An 18,846-nucleotide genomic window follows, 5' to 3' on the forward strand; every position below is an offset into this window, starting at 1 on the left:
CGGTGGGGGTGGTGGCGCGGGCGGTGCTGCTCCATGAGCCAGCTCTGCTGCAGGTGGGAGATCTGAAGCCAGCGAGGGCGGGGCGGGGGAGGAGCGAGTCAACTTCCTGGCTTAGGCGGTCTCAGGTCCGCCTCCCTACCCTGCGACTTACCTGCGCCTCTCTGAGCCACACCCACAACCCAGACCGCCCTCTGCTGACTCTTCGGTGCCAGACCTGGCCCCAGGTTCCCCTTCCAGGCCCTGATCCCCAGCCCCCACTGCACCCCACCCCAGCTTGAAGCTCCCGCGCACCTGGGCTGGGGGAACAGCTGGGCAACCCCGGAGTAGGAGCATCACTGCCGCTTGGGGTTGCCACAGTGACTGGGACGATCTCAATGGAGACGGCATCCCCGGGCCCCCGCAGGATTCGGATTAACCCCTTTTCCTCCAACTCCTCGACCTTCAGCTCCAGGGCGGAGGGCCGTGCCGGGGCGGGAGGAGGCACTTTCTCAGGCTCCGGGGGACGTCTGGAGATGCCCATGGAGGTTGACTCGCTGAAGCGTTCCTGAAAGCCCCAGGGAAGGAATCAGTGCCCACCGGCAGGCTCCGGGTTCCGTGGTACAAAGTCCCCATCCTTTCCCAGGGTTAGGGAGGAGCTGTCAAGCCCAGAAACCCCAGCCAGCCTGTTCTTAGGAGCCCACCCCAGCCCAAACCCCAGCCTCACCCGCAGGGTCTCCAGTTCCTTGCGGGCCTGGCTTAGCTGCTTTTCCAGTTCAGCAATCTTGGCCATGGAGTCGTTCTCTGCGTCCCGAAGCCGCTCCGTCAGCTGTAGCACCGGCACATGGTGAGCTACCACCCGCGGCCAGGCAGCACTGGCACCGCCGGTGAGGGGGCGGCATCAGGCAAGCCTGCCTGGAACTGGGGGAGGCTCCCAGATCCGCTCAGCCCCTCGTGCCAAGGGTGGGCCGACCCTGGTACTTGAACCTCAGTAAGAGGAGGGGAAACTAAGGCACCACCGATGAGAAAGGTGGGTGGGAAGGAGGAGACTGAGCTAGGAGGGACCCCGGGCACCCAGTCCCTCCAAGTCAAAGCTTGGGGTTTGAGCATCTGTGGAGGAGGCGCCTGCCTTTCACATAAATCCCACACAGTGCAGGAGCTCGCTGAATACTCATTGAGAAAGACACCCAAAGGACTCAGGAATTGGATTCAGGCCAAACTCAGGGGCTAGACGGACAGCCACCTCCAATTCACATCCAGGCCCTTCAGTGCCTTATTATGCCTTCGGGCCCTAGGACCCTGAGACAGATATGTGTTCAGTGGGCTTATTATGTGCTGGGCTGGGTTCAGGACCGGCTCTCACCAGTGCCACTTGCTCCTGCAGCTCCTCCATGTGCTCCAGCACAGCATTCTTGGTCTCAGTGTCCTCCAACAGCGTACCCACATCAAAAATGTTGTCCAGATATGCCTGAATCTGGACCTGCAGCTTGTCACTCTCCGTAAGCCGAAGCCTCTGTCCCCAGATGGAATGAGCAGGGTGAGGCCTAATTTGGGGGGGTCTTTCTGACCATTCACCATTACTGGGACCAGAGGAAGGGGCCTGAACCCTAGCCTGCCTTTTTCTTTATTTTTTTATTGAGATATAATTCACATGCGATAAAATTCACCATCTGAAAGTATATACTTCAAGAGTTTTTAGTACGTTCACAAGATTGTCATCATCACTATCTAATTCCAGAACATTTTCATCACACTTCCCCCCCAAAAAAATATCCTATACCCCATTAGTCACTCCCTATTCCCTCCTCCCTATCCCCTGGAAACCATTCATTTACTTACTATCTTTCTTTTTTTTTTTTTTTATTCATTTACTTCCTGTCTCTATGGATTTATACATTCTGGACATTTCATATAAAGAATCACATATGTAGCCTTTTGTGTCTGGCTTCATTTACTTAAGGTGATGTTTTTAAGGCTTGTCCATGTAACCTGTCAGTACTATGTCTCTTTGTTATGGCTGAATATATTCCACTGTACATATATATAAATTGAGACTGCTCTTCACCTTTGTCAATCTTGGCTTTCAAAAATCCAATCCCAGAGGCCCTACTCCTCCAGCAAACCTCCAAAAGGAATCTGGGCAGAAGCTGTAGTTTCTCTGCTTAGGCTGGGCCAAGAAGCCCCAAGACCTCTGCCCACCTTCCCAGGGCCCAGACCTTCCTGCCTAATATCTATGGGCTCCCTATTATGTTCTAGAGTGAGAGTGGCTATCTGAGCTGGTACTCCCAGAATCAGACCCAGGGCCACTGAAGTGTATTCCAGTGCCTGCCACAAAAGCTGCTGGACTGGGTGCCTATCCTGTGTTGGGCACTGTTCTACACATTAGAGTCATTATTACTTCTATGATTTTCTTGTTTGACAGATGGGAAAATTGAGAGAGAGGAACTCAGAGAGAGGAACAGATCTATCCAAGATCACATGACTAGGAAGTAGCAGAGCCAGGATCTGAACCCAGATCTGCCAACCACCTGGCCAAAATCTGTGTTGGTTGATGGTTATGTCGGGGGAAGGGGAAGGAGTGCAGTGCTCACCTCCAAGTACAAGTCCAGACCCAGATGAGTGAACTCATATTGCAAGAAGACACGGAAGTTCATATTCTCCACTGAGTGTACCACAATGTTGATGAATTGCATGCAGGCCACCTGGGGGCCCAGGAGAGCAAGTCTGTGATCCTCTAGGTAGGGGGTGCTCAACCCCCATTCATCCCCAAGTCTCCCTACCTCTCCACAGTATTTACTCCACTAACACAGTGTTGTCACCTCTATGTCCCCAATCTAGCCCTCTTCCCCCAACACCCACTCCTTCCCCACTGGCCAGTCAGTCCTCATGCTTTACTGGGGCAGAGCCCAGAGCCCAGCCACCCAGGTCTTTGCCGCTCCCTGAACCCAACAGGGCCTGGCCTGGGCCCCAGCCAGCCTCCTAAGCTCACCATGAAGTCGATATTGCTGTCCTCGTTCCGGAAATAATCCATGAGCTTTTCAAAGCGGTGCTGTTCCCCACATACCTGGGTAAGGGGAATGGTGCTCACTGAGAACCCAGTAACACATCTCCTAAGCCATCCTGGCTGTCACCCTTGTGTGGCTACAAGGTCCTCATCAGTTATATCTAAGTTAAGCCATGTCAGTCTTCTGCTGCAAACTCCACTCTCTCTCAGTCCCCTCCCAGAGCCCTCTTGTACACTTATTCTGCACGTGGGCACACTCCCACCTCAAGGCCTTTGCACGTGCTATTCCAACTGCCTCAACAATGACCACACCCACCCTCACCTCTCTCACAGCTTTGCTCAAGTCTTACCTTCTCAATGAGGCTCCCTGACCACCCTGCAACCAGTTCTCCCCCGAGCCAGTGTCTCTCTCTCTTTTTTTTTTTAAAGAGGGAGAGAGAATTTTTTAATATTTATTTTTTTTTAGTTTTCGGCAGACACAACATCTTTGTTTGTATGTGGTGCTGAGGATCGAACCCGGGCCGCACGCATGCCAGGCGAGTGTGCTACCGCTTGAGCCACAGCCCCGCCAGTGTCTCTTTTTCCCTACAACACTTATCATTTCCTAACACACTATGTAATTTCCTTATTTATTACATTGTTTATTATATGTCTTCTCTGCTTTTTTGTTTCTCTTGCTTACTGATATCCCAGGGTCCCATTCCTGCCTGGCTCATAATAGGTCCTCAGTAAACATTCATTAAGGGATGAAGGAACACATCCAGCTCTATGCACTATATTCCCACACAACCACTCTAGCAAGCCTATTAGCCAGAGTGCGCAACCCCAAGATGTCAAGTCCAATTCGGACCTGGCAAGGCTGAGAATCAGAGGCTTAGCAGATCCCTATAGTTGTCCCTGTCCCAGTCAGCCAGTGCCCCCACCTGACTCTGTACCTTCCTTGCAGAACTTCCTTATCCCAGATTGTCCTCTGGGTTCCCCAAATGCCTACCCAATATCCTCAGCTGCCCCCATCAGAGGCTACAACTACCAGCCCCAGGGGCAAGTATGTGTTTGGATGGGAACTCCGGTACCTCCTTGAAATTGTCAAAGGCTGCAAGGATGATGTCGTGTCCTCCCCGCACCAGGCACACAGCCGCAAGCAGCTCCAGCACCAGGGCCTTGGTTCTGTGGAAAGAGTAGACAAGTAGTCCCTCAGGAACCAGCAATGCCCATGGCCAGGGTGGGCATGGCCCTGGCTAGAGGAGGACAGGGGCATTGGCAGCAGAGGTGGGATGAGTCTGGGCAGCAGTCCTGAGAACTGGGGGACAGAGTAGGCAAGGGGTTAAGTAGAAGAGTCTACATGTGGAGACAGGTTAGGGACGTGAACCTTACCGGGGGTTCTTATTGTTGAGACTCAGAGCAATCTCATTCACACAGGCCGGGTGGTTCATAACAAGGCTAAAGCCAGACTGGGGAGAGAAGAGAGGTCAGTGCCTCTGGGAAGGCCCTCAGGACCGTCAGCACCTCCTACATATTTGATGCCGTGCCTTTCTGATCTCTAATGCCCTTAGCTTAGAAAGTTATTTTTTTTTTTTCATATCTGACCACATCTCTTCAGCAGCAGCCAGATCCTAAAACTGTCCCTCTTTTAATTTGTCTTTTCCAAAGCCAGTGTCAGCCACCTTGGACATGCTGAGTCCTTAAGGGCTGAGAAAATAAGAGAGACAAGCTTCACCCGCACGTTCCTCCAAACACGGCCAAATGCTCTCCCCATGGACCTCGCTATTCAGTTCCGCTTGGCCCCCATGTGAGGCACATCCTTGCCTCAGCCACACCCAGGAGCACTCAAGGGGATCTGACAAGGGGGGAGCAAAAATGTGGGCATCCCCTCAAGATTCATCAGCCTCAAGATCCCCTACCAGCCCAGATCCCCAGGGTTCCCTGGTGGGGATGCAGGGAGAAGGACATTTGGTCTCCAAATATCACAATTTGCACAACCCCCAGTGAAGACAGGCCCCGCTCCCCAGCTCCCCTAGTCCCATGGCCACCAGCCAACCTGGTAGTTCATGATGGCGCGCAGGCACATGATACAGACGTGGACATCATCCTTCTGGCTGACGATACGGGAATTCCGTAAGGCCTTCCTGCTATGGGCAGGGGTCATCCTGGGTGGGGTGCAGAGGACAACAGGTCAGAGCTCCGAGCCCTGACTTCCTGCTCCCCCCACCAGTAAGATGACCGCTGGAGTAAGACAGGACATATTTGGAACCTTAAGCCACCGCCTCCCATCTACCTATCCAAAGAGGCCTGCTGAGGGCAGGTAGGCCTCCTCAGTCCTCAGGCAGGGAGGGTGGGTCGAGGAAGCAAAGACCCTTACAGGGACTTAGCACTAAGAAGAGTTGCTGTGTTTGGGGTGGAGAGAACTGATAGAGGGGCCAGACAGATTTGGCTTGGGAGAAGCCATGAGAAGACTTTCCACGAGGTGGCGCTCGTAGCCACTTGGGCTCATCTCCATCTTGAGAGGCAGATTGTGAATGCAGAATGCTGTGGTTCAAGAACATTCCAGGTCATCACGTACTAGGCAAGTTACTTAATCTCCCTGTACCCCAGTTTCCTCAGTTGTAAAATAGGTATGGCAATAATAGCACCTTCTTGACAGGGTTGCTGGGACTATGAAAAGAGCTCGGAACAGCTCTTGGCACCTAGTAAGGACTACATGTGCGTGCGTGCTCAATTATTCTTGGCCAAAAAAAAAAAGTGTGATGTTTTCATTTTTGTAGAACTGCCAACGGAGACTTCCACGTCAGTCCTCTTGGTAATTCTATCACATTTCCAGCAACACTGAGAGGCCCCACCTCCTCCCGAGTCCTCGCCTCTGCTTGCTACATCACCCGTTTACGTCATGACACAAATATGCTTAAGTCTTTGCTGTTCCTTCCCCCTGGACTGCCCTTCCTTGCCCCTATTGTTGCCTATACAGCCTCTGTCCATCTATAAGACATAGTTCCAGCATCATCCCTTCTGGGTAGCCCTGCTAATGCCCCAGGTCATGGCCACCTCCCTTCTTAAAGTTGCCACATCTCTGTGACAACCTGTCACACTGAATTGTTCCCCACTAGATTATGGAACCCCCAAAGGAGGATGATCTGACATATGGGTACCTGCCACATACCTAATACATAGTAAGTGCTTTAAAATGTTTGTTGAATGAATAAGGGAATGAATGAACAGAGAAATATTGTGAGAGTTTGGGGGTTAATATGCAGCTGGTTCCCTAGACCCAAAGTTGGAAGCTGGGTTCCACATGATGCTCCAGGGTCATCTCCTTCCTCCTCCCACCTCCCAGCAGGATGCCCTATATTTAGATAAGGAGACCTACCACAGTGGCTGAACCCAAGGATGTCAGCTGAATGCCCCATCCAACCCACCCACCCTCCAGGGAGCTGGCCAGGCAAGCACCGGCCCCCAGGTGGCTACGTACCGGGGAGAAGGGGGGCACCTGGAGGCCGCATAGGAGAAAACAGGGGATTAGATGGGTACAAGAGAGGTCCTACCACCCCAGAAGGCCCCTCCTCATCCCAGACCCACCCAGGTGCTCATCCCTTAACATATTAGTGTCCTGAGTGCTCTGTGAGGCCCTGACTCTGGTCCCCCATGCTTGGTTACCCCTCCCCAGCCCCCAGGGCCATGTATAGAGATGTCTAGATGTGACAGCATGGGGGTGACTTCTTCATTCTCCTGCCACCCTGTCTTAGGGACCACATACTTGATGGTCAAGTGGCGACTTTTGGGCACTGATGAGGGTGGCCCCTTGCTAAGATCTTCCACAGACTGCTCCAGGGGTTTGCTCTTCTCTGAGTTGGAGGCGCCGTTATCTGTGCTTTCCATGTCATACCTGGAGATACGATGCAAGGGGCTTGGAGGCCAGCACTGCAGGGGACACTTAAGAAGGGGATGGAGGAAACTGCCAGGTGGGCCAGACCTGCAGGAAAAACTGGGACAAGAGCAGGAGGCTGTGTTCTTGGCCCTGGGCTGAGCACAGCAAGAAGTGAGGGGACATCCCTCCTTGAATGGGCATGCCTTCAGGAAGGGGTGTGCAGGGCCAAGTACTGGGTCCCGGGGGCTCCAACTATGCTGACTGGAACTGGCTAGAGGTGTGGGCTGAGGCTGAGGGACACATGGATCAAGGCTCCAAAGAGTGGCATGAGGGTGGGGTTGGGGGCTTACGTGACAGAGCACTGGGCAAAGGCCAGGTATTCCAGGAGCACATCCAGGCCACGGTTTTCCTCGTTGAGAAACTCCTGCACCCACCTGTAGGGCACAGGCTCCCTGAGTCCCATCTGGGAAGTGTCCTTCCAGAACAGGCATAGCCCTTGGATGGCCTTGCCCCAGGAAGACACCAACACATCCAACCTCAGGAGACCCAGTAATGCCAGGGGGTACTGGGGGCTCAGGCAGGGCCATGGTCCAGCCAGGCACCAAGATGCCGACTGAGGATGGGCAGGAGCAAAAGAGGAGTTGTTGGACACCCACTAGGAGGTGGTCTACAGGCACAGCCTACGAAGGGGGCAGGGGAAGCCCTCCTAGACCCGAGGGGATCTAGGCCCTTGCTCACCCAATGTGGTTTGTCCTTAGGGAGGTCTCCAGCTCCCGCAGAACCTGTGTGGACTCCTGAACTCGCCTCTTGAACTGAGAACCAAGAACAAGGAGTGTGGTGGGTGGAGCACAGTTTCCCACAGGCCATCAAGCCCTGAGGCAGCGGCCAGCATGCCCACCCTCCCCACCCCCAACACAGGGCCTTTCACGCTCTGCCTCCCCCACCACCTCCACACACCTGCCCAGCAGAATAAACACTCACAGGATGCATGCACTCCCCATGCACAGACGCACACGGTACACACAAGCTACATACACAGACGCAGAATGTACACATATACACATACACACCTCCCCGTAGACACACACACATTCCTATATAGGCACACAGGGCACATACTAATTTAAACATGCACATCCTGGATCCACACACATATGCACATCCACACACACCACCCTGGGGACATAGACATAAGGTGCGCACACACCCATGCATGGACACATGGGGTACACACACACACACACACACACACTGACACTGACACAAACCCACAGACAAGTTGATTCACATGGCTATGCCAGCTGCCCAGAGCCTGGAAGGTGCAGGGGGAAAGGAGAGAATAAAAGGGGAGACATATACCCCCAGGTTGGACATCCAATCAGCTGCTACCTTTCTGCTGACCCCACCGGTATCCAGGTAACTCTTCAGCTTCTGGATGTAAGCGGCAGGGGGGTTCTTGACTTGAAACCGCTCCTGAGATGGATGGGGGCACAGGGAAGCAGTCAGAGCTGCCCTGGGGCAAATGACCTGTCCTAGTCCCAGTGTCCCATTCTCTGCTCTAACCTGGGGCTCAGGCTGTCTTAAGATGCCTCTGAAGGACCAATGGCACAAACCCAAACCATCTAGCCCCAGGCCTGGCCTGCCCCTCCTGCTGTGGCCTCCCCAGGCCACAGTCCTCTTCTACCCACTGGTTTCCGTGGGTAGAATGTAAAGGGTCAATCCTGTGGTAGGCCCAGCGCCAGGGGGGATTCAGTCTGAACAGTAGGCGGCACCTTCCCTGCCCTCCCTGGACTAGAGCTGGGAGTACAAGGCAGTGTGTGGTAGGGGGACTCTGGCAGGCTGAGGCCTCTCCCCCAGGACTCCTGTCCACCTGTGTTGGTAGGTGCCCTTGTGGGGGCTCCTCTTCTGTGTTACACAAAGCAACTCCTAACTCAGCCACCCCAGCCCTGGGACAGCAGGGAGACTCCCATAGAGGGACCATGCAGAGACCCCCACCCGCAAGGGCTCCCATCCCTCCCATCTCAGACCCCTTGGATGTGCCCAGCCACCCCCCCATGACCCTCTACTTCTCCAGGCTTTGAGTCCCTACCTCTGAGATGCCAGGCCAAGCCTCTTCAGTAAGACCCCCCAACCCTCCCCCACACACCCCCACACACTCACAGCTCCACAGCCTCTAGAGGCCTCCGCCCTCTGCCACAGCCCAGCCTTGCCCTAGATGGATGCCTAGCCAACTCATTTCATCCAGTCCATTAGAGGGAGGCTCTGTGGGCCCCAGGGGAGGCGCTGGCTCCCCAGCTCCCCACGCCCAGCCTCCACAGCCTCCACTGGAACATTGCTCCTGCCTCCACCTTACAGGATCCCCAGCAGCCAAGCCCCGCCCTACCCAGAACTAGGAGGGGTCCTCCTCGTCCACAGCAGCCCAGTGGGCTGTGAGGGTGGCAAGCCCAAGGCCTGGACCAAGCTCTGAGGGACCCAGGTCTAAACTGGCTGGCCGTGGTGGCTCCTTGACTATATCTCCTCTGAATGTGAAGGAACAGAAGGACAGGGAGTCCTGTCCCTTCCTGCCCCCTCTAATGAGCTCAATGAAGATGTAGGACCCAGGTGGACATCTCCCTTCTCCAGCCCAAGCAGGTTGGAAGGGTCAAGGGAGGCTGCTCAAGGATGGGCTTGGTGGCTCACACCTGTAATTCCAGTGGCTCAGGAAGCTGAGGCAGGAGGATTGGGAGTTCAAAGCTAGCCTCAGCAACTGAGTGAGGCCCTAAACAACTCAGAGACACCCTGTCTCTAAATAAAATTCAAAAAAAAAACTGGGGATGTGGCTCAGTGGGTAAGTGCCTCTGGGTTCAATCCCCAGTACCAAAAAAAAAAAAAAAAAAAAAGAAGAAGAAGAAGAAAAAAAAGGGAGGGGGAGGGAGGCTGTTTAGGAAGCTCAGCAGGACAGTGAACCAGCCCAGCTGCCTGGCCAGTGCCCTGGCCCAGCTCCTATCAGCTTTTCAGGACAGGACCAGCCTTGCTCGTGACTCACAAGGTCTCTAGGGAGACTGGTGTCAAAGGGAGGGGAACTCAGAGTCCTAGAGAGATCCCCAGCACCCTACCCAGATGCCAACCCAGCCTCTAGGTATGGGCTTTGCCCCAGCATCAGCCTGGTCAAGACAGGATGCCCCCAATGCCAGGACAGATGGGTAACAGAACCAACCTGACACCCACCTGGTCACAGATGAGCTCCCACTTCTTCTCGTTGTCATACTGGCTCAGCAGCTGGACCTTGTCCGGGGGTAAGTTCATACAGTTCTGGGGAGGGGAGAAAAAATAAGACCCTGAGCCTATGGCCCCAAAATGATAAGGAAGGGGAGGATGGGTATTTTCAGGGAACCCACTAGAAGATATGTCATCCTCTCACCTGGGAGATAAACAGTGTTATCCAGTGAGAAAACCAATGCCCAGAGAGCAGAGCACCTTAGGGCCCAACAACCCAAAAGGGACCCACTATTTGAATCCAAGTCTGCCTGGGCTCTGTCATCCCCTCACCTCAGCTCCCTAAAAAAAATTGGCAAGAGACAGATGTATGCACTCCCTGAACCTCAGACACATCTGGGCTCTAGTTTCCCCATCTCTCCTCCCATCCAGGTGAGAAGCTAACAGGGGAGCCATCTCCAACCAGGCTTAGGTGTGGCCTGTGGATATGAGCAAAGCCTAGGCCCAGGGCACTCAAAAGCCTCATCCTTCTCTGTATCTCCCTCTTCCCCTCCAAGAAGGAAGAGAGCTGAGGGCAGCCATGTCATCCAAGCTTGGAGTTCCAGGCAGGTGCATCACGGATGCAGAGGTGGGGGGATCTGAACAGGGAAGGTCACTCAGTCACAGGAACTGGGCGGAACAGCTAGTACACTAGGCCTGTGATGCTGGTGGCCCAGGCTGGGACTCCCCTCAGGAGCTAAGAAAGGTCAGCAGAACTCTGTATGGGTCCTCTTCCTTAGCCACAGTTTCTCTGTCACCACAGGGCAAGCGTAGAGTCCAGCCCAGGGCTGTGGAATCAACCCAGTGTTGCCAGCCGCAGGGGCTCCCTGGACCCAAGGACGTGGTGAGTCTCCCTAATAGACTCAGAAGACAGGGCCAGTTCACCTCAATAGGGAAAACCCCAGGGTTATTGACAGCCTGTGCGTCAGACAGTTCTTGCCCTCATGGAATTTCCAGTTCAGCCAGGGTCTCCACTGGTGATGTGGGAGCCCCCTGAGAGCCCCAGCCAGAGTCTGTAGGGCTCCTGTCCCCAGCTCTGTGGTTTGGGCTACACACTCTCAGTCACAGGGTTCTGAGGAGAGGCTACAGCTGGAGCAGAGCAGGGACCACACCCACCCAAGGCTCCTCAGCCAGCTTCCTCTCTTGGACGCTGGGCCTAAGTCTAGGGCTCTGGCTAGACTTCACCCCAAAAAATCACTGCCTTGAGTCATCCTCAGATAACAGGAAGCTGGGTGTTCTCAGTCCCAGTTGCCTAACCTTTCCGGCCAAGGCCTCACTTGAGAGGTGAAACTGCCCACCCACTAGACTCCCAGCCAGCTGGGAGTAGGGTACGTCATCCCTGTCCCCTACTGCTAAAGTGAGCCTGGATTGAGGAATCCGCCATAGTCCCAACTTCTGTCCTCCCTGCCACCAGGCCAGGACCTAAGACAGCTCCTGCTATGCCCAGACCCCTGTGGAAGGGGCTTTCAAGCTGGGGGACCTACTCTGCCTGGGGGGAAAGTTACCAGGCCATCCTTGCTCTGTCTCTCTCTAAGCCACATCCACCCCACAGAGACAAAGGGCAGGGCGGGGCTGAGATGCTGAGGGGAGAGGAGGAAGCAGGAGGTGACAGGCAATGCCAGGACCCTGGAGCAGTGGCACAGAAGAGGGAAATGCAGGGGTAGGTGGCTGAGCACCAGCATCTGAGCCTCAGAGGGGATGGCCACTTCCTGACATGGGACTTCCTGGGCCTCACCTGCCCTTGAGACCTGTTTGGCTCTGGAATGGCACAATGGCAGGTCCAGTCATAATCTCAACTCCAACAGTCACAGTAGCCAGCTTCGCCTGAGTGTGTATAATGCCAGGTACCACTCAGCACCCGGAATGTTGCCAACGGCCTTCTACCTTCTCCGCCACTGTTGGTGCCGTCATGCCCACAGGTGTGAGCACAGATTAGTGGAGTGACCGGCCCAAGGTCAGGATGCCAGTAAGAGGGGAGCCAGGACGACGGAGCTACAGTGCTGGTCTCCTCCCCAAGGGCGGCCCAGGGTTATTACTGGGGAGGGGAGGTCTCTGCTGGGGCCTGGCACACCTGTCCCCACTTTGGTGGAAGGCAGGGCGCCCCTTTGCTCCTTCCCCACCTGGCCGTCCTCAGGCCCCAGGCCCATGTGCCAGCCTGCCAGACGTGCTAAAATTAGGCTCAGAAATCAGAAATAGCTCTGACAGCGCTGAGCACTAATTAGCAGCTGCTCCCCGCCTGTGACAGTGCCCACCAAAGAGATGAGTACCCAGGGAGTGGGAGAGGGGCCAGCAGATGCCACTCACTTGGGGTGAGGTGAGGCCACCTTGAAAACAGGATCAGAGCCCCAGACCTGGGCCCTAAGCAAAGGAGGCGTATTGTGGATGGAGGCTGGGGGGACAAGAAGAAAGCTGACGTTGCTCAAGTAGGACAGGAAGGGATAGGCAGTCCAGGTGTGTGTGTGAGGGGCACCTGAGAGGAGGACAGAAGAGGAGCAACTGTGGTGTGGAGCAAGTGGAGCTTCATTCCAGAAAACCAACCCTATAGCTTCTTGGCCTCCTTGAGCCTCGGCTCCTGCCTCCATAAAATGAGCACACTCCCACCACACAGAGCTCCTGGGACTGCTGAGTGCCAAGTTCTGGTTCAACATAATAATGTTCTTCAGCGACCCAATATGGGGAAGAGGAATTTTGCAGATGTGGGGACACAGGGTTGGGGGAGTCCACATGGGACCCCAAGGTAGGGCATGATAGGGTGAATAGAAGTTTGTGGAAACATACAGATGAGACAGGCCTATCTCCAAGGGGCAAGGTCAAACATGAACTGGTCCCCAGTCCCTTTCCTAGTGTCCTGGACCTGATGACGAGGGAGATGGGACTTATTTCTTCTTTTCTATGATCAAGAAAAGAAGCTGAATCTCGCCATGAGACTGTGTGGGAACCACTGTCCTCCCTCCATGTCCCTACCACCTACCAGAGAGCAACCCCACTCTCTGCTCACCCAAGACCAGCCCCTGCAGGCTCATGCTTGGAGCCTCCCACCCCAGGCACCGCCCCACGAGTGCTGACTTCTAAAGCATTGTCCCAGGAGACTGAAGGGCTCGGGCCACATCTGGACACTGACCACACCCTACAGTTTCGCTTTCATTTTGAGCAGAGTCTCCATCCCAACCCAAGAGCCTCCTAGTACCTCTGCCCTTTAAACCCCAAGATGCCCCTGAACTTGGACACCCACCAATCCCAGTGTCAGGCCAGCTCCACAGGGATTCCTCAGCCCAGAGGGCCCAGAATCTGGGCCTGTCCCCAGTTCCCAGTCCCTATCTAGCCCATCACCTCTATTTTGGCTTCAAAGCTCTCGAAGCATCTGCAGAAACAATCAATAGCATCTACTCCTTAAAATCCCAGTATAGAATTTCTGGAACTCTTACAAGACTCCTAGGCTTAGCAGGGTGTGGTGGCGCACGCCTGTGATTCCAGCAGCTCAGGAGGCTGAGACAGGAGGATCGTGAATTCAAATCCAGCCTCAGCAATGGTGAGGTGCTAAGCAACTCAGTGAGACCCTGTCTCTAAATAAATTACAAAAAATAGGGCTGGGGATGTGGCTCAGTTGTTGAATGCCCCTGAGTTCAATCTCCAGTATATCCCCCCACCAAAAAAAAAAGAATTCTAGGCTTAGAGGAGGCCATAGGTGACCTGCCCTGAATTAGGTGCTAAGAACCCCAAAAGCTAACAGCTTCCCCCACCTGAGCTCAAGGGTGCCCAGGGCAGGTAGAAGGCAAGGAGCATGAGAACCAGGACACCCGGCCCTGCCCACATGATCCAGCTGGCAGAAGAATAACAATAGCAATGATGGTGGTGACAATAATAATACTCCTGAAACACTTCCTCTGGGCCAGGTGCCATCTTACATGCTTTACATCTATTAACTCATTTAGACCTCAGCAACAAGCTGCAAAGTAGACCCCATTAGCATCCCCATTTTACAAATGGGAAACTGAGGCACGGAGAAGCTCAATGGTTTGTTCAAGGTGACCTCTAGAAGACAGGCTGGTTAAGAGACTTGGTTTCCTTAGGAAAAAAGGGCAGTGGGGTCAATGAGAAGTGTGGATCCTGGCCCCAAGGGGTCTTCTGAAGACAACAGGGCCCCAGTCACCCCATCTGAGGAACCAGGAACAGCCAGCAGCACTTCCTGCCACCCAGCGCTCTGCACTTCCTGTTGTTACCCACACTGTGCTCTTACTCACTGGGGAACCCCCCCCTCAGCACGCCCTCTGTCAGGGGAAGTGGAGGCCTCCCCACCCCCTCCCCCTGTGCACACTTCTACCGTTAGCCCCACCGCTGCCCCACCCTCCAGGAGAGGTGGCCTCCCTCTCGTGGTTTCCGGCCACCAGGCAGTTTTCAGTATGGGCCTTGCTGTTGCTGACCTGCATAATGGCAGGGAGGCAGCCTGGCCTGTGATGGCTAGAGATCTGGGGGCTCCTCGGGAATGCCTGACACCCATGGGTGTTCTTGGTGAGGGAGCTGGGACAGGGGAAATCAGGATCTGGGCTCCTTCACGGAGAAGGGCCCCAAGGTGGAGAGGACCAGGCCAGCTTCACTTCCTCACAGTGAAGAGCAGTTATTAACACTTGCTCCATGCCAGGCATGGTGCTGAGCACTTTACTGAATCTCCTCAAAAATCCTAGCAGGTGGGCAGATACCTTTAACATTGTCTTTTTACACACATAAAGAAAACTGAAGCTTGGGAAATTAAGTAACTTGTCCAAGGTCACGCAGCAAGTAAGGAGTAAAGAAAAAATTCAGCCCTTATACTTCATGATCCCAGTACCCAGAAACCTTCCCTGCCTTTCTCCTGAGTAACCCCTGCTCCCTCAAAGGCAAGGATATCTAAGTCACCTTCTAGAATTCTGTATTCCCAAAGGGAAAAAAAAAATGCAGAGGTGGTACCAAGAACAGCCTCACCTGTTCCTGCCCATCTCACCCAGCTCTTTGCCAACCGCTCCAGATGTCACTGTGAATCATGTCCACCACATCCCTGGGTTTCCAGGGTCAGCATATGCCAGCCCTGCCTGGGAATGTCACCCACAGTCTCTGCCCAGCCCAAAATCTAACCACAAGGCCACACCTCATTAAGATCTTCTGTGGAAGACACCCCAGAGGTGGGAAGCACAGTGTCTGGGCTACATGCCCTCAAACTTCCTCTGCCCACCTCCTGGAGGGAGCTGGCCAAGGATGCACACCTCAGTCAGACTAGAGACATACACTCCTGCTCCTCACCACCAGCCCACAGGGAAAAGGGCCCATCCTGGTGGCAGGACTCCAAGGAACCTTGCCCTGCCTGCAGCTGGGCTCAGTGCCCCACACTACCTGATCAAGTGACCATGTCCCTGGACACCAGTCTGAGCACCCCAGGTGATAGGCCCTCGTGGGGCAAATTCCTCTCCAATGGCTCAGTCCCCTCTTGGATGCCAGCATCACCCTCAGCCTTGGGACATCATCCCAGGCTCCTTCCCTTATCCCTTTACCCCAAGGCCACAGGCTCCTCTCTGCCCAGAGAGATCAGGGATGTCCTGTACACATGCCACTCTGGCAGGCCTGTAAAGGATGCCTTGTCATCCAGATCTGTCACCCTACTTGCCTCAAAGGAGAAGGCACGAGGGCTGGAAGACACCCAGCCTTGGGCTTGGGCGTAGGAGAGGCGAGAGCTCGGAGCCTGGCTGGCTGGTGTTCCCACCATCGCAGCAGGCCCATGTGGCTGGGCAGCCATCGCTCCTCCACGGTTGCTAAGGCAGCAGCCAGAAACCCTGGCTCAACCCGCTCTCTCCCCATCAGCATTTTAAGCAGGGGCAGTCTTCTCTCACACAGCCTTCTTGGAAAGGTTGTGCCCCTCTGTTTACCCTTGCATAGAAAAAAGCCTCCTTGTAACCTCTGCCTGGCTCTGGGCCTTGGTGAGAGTACCTGTCATCTAGGAGCCTCACCATTAAGAGAGAAGGAAAAGTTAGGGGTGCTGGGATCCTATTAACCACCAGGGACAGACAAGGGGCCAAGCTGAAGCAAAAGAAAGAGGTTCCCTGAGGCCAGGTGACTAGAACCAAGGTAAGGTACCTTCTCCCATCAAGACTGGAGGATCCCTGAGGGTGGTGGCCCCCAGCAATCTAAGTTTCTTCTCTTGAACATCAACTAACGACAGCTCTGGTCCCAGGGGTGGTGGTCAGATGGGAACCACTTGAAACAACCAATGCCAGACCCATGGGTTCACCCAAATCCTCTACCCTGGGCAGCACAGGCAGAGGTCAAGGCTGTCACCCCAGGGTGGAGTTCATACCCCAGTTCACAGAAAGTAAGAAGAACCAGGTTCTTAGCCAAGTGACCTGAGGTTGGGTTCATTCTGCCCACAACAGGACAAGGCATGGGTTGATCCACCCCAAGAAGAAGGTGTAAACACACTGGGGTTCCGGGGGGTCAGGGAGGAGTGGGGCCCCCAATGGGTGCTGCTGCCCTAGATTTCTCCCCAGCCACCAACTCTTTCTTCGCCAGGATACCTTCTGAGATCACCGGGCCTCCCCACTTCCATACCCTGGTACTGGCAGGAAGGCAGGGGGCCAAGGTGGGGGTGGGGGTGTGTGCAGTGACATTTTATGTCAGACTCAACCAGTCAATTACAGTCACAAATCTAAGCAGGGCAATCAAGTCCTATACCTACATCAGAACATCACCACTTGACTTTTGGGTTTTCCATTGGTCTGAATTATTCACTCCCATGGCTCCTCCCCCCATTAGTGTGAATAACAGAGAGCAGCCTGGAGCCTGGACCTCAGGCCTGAAGCCTGCCCCACCCCCACCTACAGACACACATTGCCCCACCATCTGGGGAGTTCAGAGTGGGAGTTCAGGGATCCACCACTGATGGATCCAGAGACTGTGTCTCCACGTGCCCCTCCCCCATCTGCTCAGCTCAGCTTAGCTTTGCCTTGTTCTGTGGAGGTGGGAAGTAGGGACAGGTGGAGAGATGGGGAAAGTCTGGGGTTAGTGTGGTGTGAGGTGTCCATCAAAGTCCCTCCCCTTCCCCTTCAAGCAAGGCGCCTTCACAAGGATAGACTGCACCCCACCCCAGAGTTCCTCCAGATCCCTCCTAACCTTCTCCTGGGAGGGGCAGCATGTGACTCTCAGGAACCCTTAGGAGGGATCTAGCCCTGCAGATGATCTAGCAAGTAGGGCCTAATGACTAGACAGAGAGAGGAATAATGTCTAGGACGGGGTGGGGACAAGCACTGAGCCAGCACTACTCTGCTCCTTGTGCCTGCCTTGAGCCCCCACCCTCAAACCTGCAGTGCCAGCCTGCCCAGACTGGGAAGTGCCTCTGGGAAACAGCCCAATCTTATTCTCCTGTCACAAAGTATCCAGCAAGGGACAGCTGACAGCAGACAGGCCACCAGGCAATTAGAGAAAGGAGCAGAGAAGAGGGCTGAGGTATGGAAGGGGAAGTGAGAACAAGTGGCCCTGCCCTCTCCCTACTTCTGCCCACCAGTCTTAAAGACCCCTGACTTCTATGGAGTCCCCACAGCACCAAATATATTTTGACCTCTTCAGGCTCAGCCTGAGTTGATGAGTCCCTCTCCAGTGGGCTAGGCTCCAGCATCCCCACACCAATTCCCCAGGCAGGTGACAGTGGAAGGGGGCTTCTGACTTTTGCTCCACCCCAAGTCAGTGGCCAACCCATCCTGACCCCGCCCTTCCTAATGTACTCCTTTCAGTAGCTAGGAGGGGATGCCTGAGACCTGTCCAGGCATACGGGGGAGTGAGAAACACAGACACCCCCCTCTGCATGATCTAACAACCCGCTCAGCAGCCCGGGCACCCAAACACACCAAACACTTGCTCTAGGTCAGCGGCTTCCAGAAGGTTAAATTGTAACCCCTTCCATCTTTGACCCGGAGACACAGAAGGGCAAATGCTGGAGACCCGCACCCAGTGGCTGGGCCTGCGAGCAGTGGGGAAGGGAGTGCCTGGGGCCCCCTTGCGCTGCGCTCCCATCTTCCTCACAGGACATTTTAAGGACCTTTAGATCCGGGAGCATGAGGGTTGTCTAGGGAGAGAGACTGGCGAATGCAGAAGAAAGTTTTGGGGGGAGTGCTAAGTCACTCTGAAAGAAGCCACTGTCACTGCCATCCCTGGAGGGGGCAGCCGCTGGGCGGGGGATCTCCAAGCGGCACCTGAACCCCCGGGGGCGGGGACGCGTGGCGAGCCCCTGCCGCCCCTCGCCCGCGCCCTGCGCGCAACGGGTCACACTCACCAGGACCCGGGTGAACCTCTCCTCCAGCTCCCCGGCCGCGGGCATCGGCTGCTTGGGGGCGGCCGGCTGCTTCGGGGACGGCGCGGCAGGGCCCGCGGGCTGCTCGGCGCTGCCGGCCGCGTTGCCCATGGTGGTCCCCACCCAGCCGGCTAGGCGCCTCCAGCCTCGGAAATCCAGCTTTCCAGGGGACCTGGACGGGGCTCCCGGCCCAGGTGGCGAGGGTCAGCAGCTCGCGGCGACGCGGGCGCTTGGCTCAGCGGCGCACAGGGGTCGGGGCGCTGCGTCCCATCGGGGTGGCCCCGTCCGAGGGAGCGCGGCGGCGAGCTGCAGGGTGGGGGGAGGAAGTCAGGCTGCAGGCCGCCGGGGCCAGAGGGCTGGGCCGGGGGCAGGAAGCTGCGGCGCGGGCTCCCCCTCGGCGATTTTCGAACTCTGCTGTCGGCTCCCCGGTGCGCACAAACCGCAGTCCGCCGCCGCCGCCGCGCA

General features: G+C 55.3%; 1 protein-coding gene across 1 annotated transcript in view; it reads right to left on the reverse strand.

Moving 5' to 3' along the window:
* The window catches only part of Fmnl1 (formin like 1), a 25,052-nt gene extending 6,212 nt beyond the window's left edge, over positions 1–18,840 (reverse strand). The window contains exons 1-15 of the mRNA XM_015495550.2: positions 18,364–18,840; positions 10,047–10,130; positions 8,199–8,312; positions 7,578–7,651; positions 7,190–7,273; positions 6,729–6,857; positions 5,019–5,127; positions 4,355–4,431; positions 4,054–4,147; positions 2,966–3,040; positions 2,568–2,678; positions 1,340–1,489; positions 704–805; positions 292–544; positions 2–62 (exon numbers count right to left, since the gene is read on the reverse strand). Of these exons, the coding sequence (XP_015351036.1) occupies positions 2–62; positions 292–544; positions 704–805; positions 1,340–1,489; positions 2,568–2,678; positions 2,966–3,040; positions 4,054–4,147; positions 4,355–4,431; positions 5,019–5,127; positions 6,729–6,857; positions 7,190–7,273; positions 7,578–7,651; positions 8,199–8,312; positions 10,047–10,130; positions 18,364–18,492 (1,646 nt within the window). The 5' untranslated portion in view covers positions 18,493–18,840. The remainder of the gene's footprint in view (position 1; positions 63–291; positions 545–703; positions 806–1,339; positions 1,490–2,567; positions 2,679–2,965; positions 3,041–4,053; positions 4,148–4,354; positions 4,432–5,018; positions 5,128–6,728; positions 6,858–7,189; positions 7,274–7,577; positions 7,652–8,198; positions 8,313–10,046; positions 10,131–18,363) is intronic.
* Between the last annotated feature and the right edge of the window lie 6 nt (positions 18,841–18,846).

Source organism: Marmota marmota, unplaced genomic scaffold (assembly GCF_001458135.2).
Source record: "Marmota marmota marmota unplaced genomic scaffold, marMar, whole genome shotgun sequence".
NCBI lineage: Eukaryota > Metazoa > Chordata > Mammalia > Rodentia > Sciuridae > Marmota > Marmota marmota.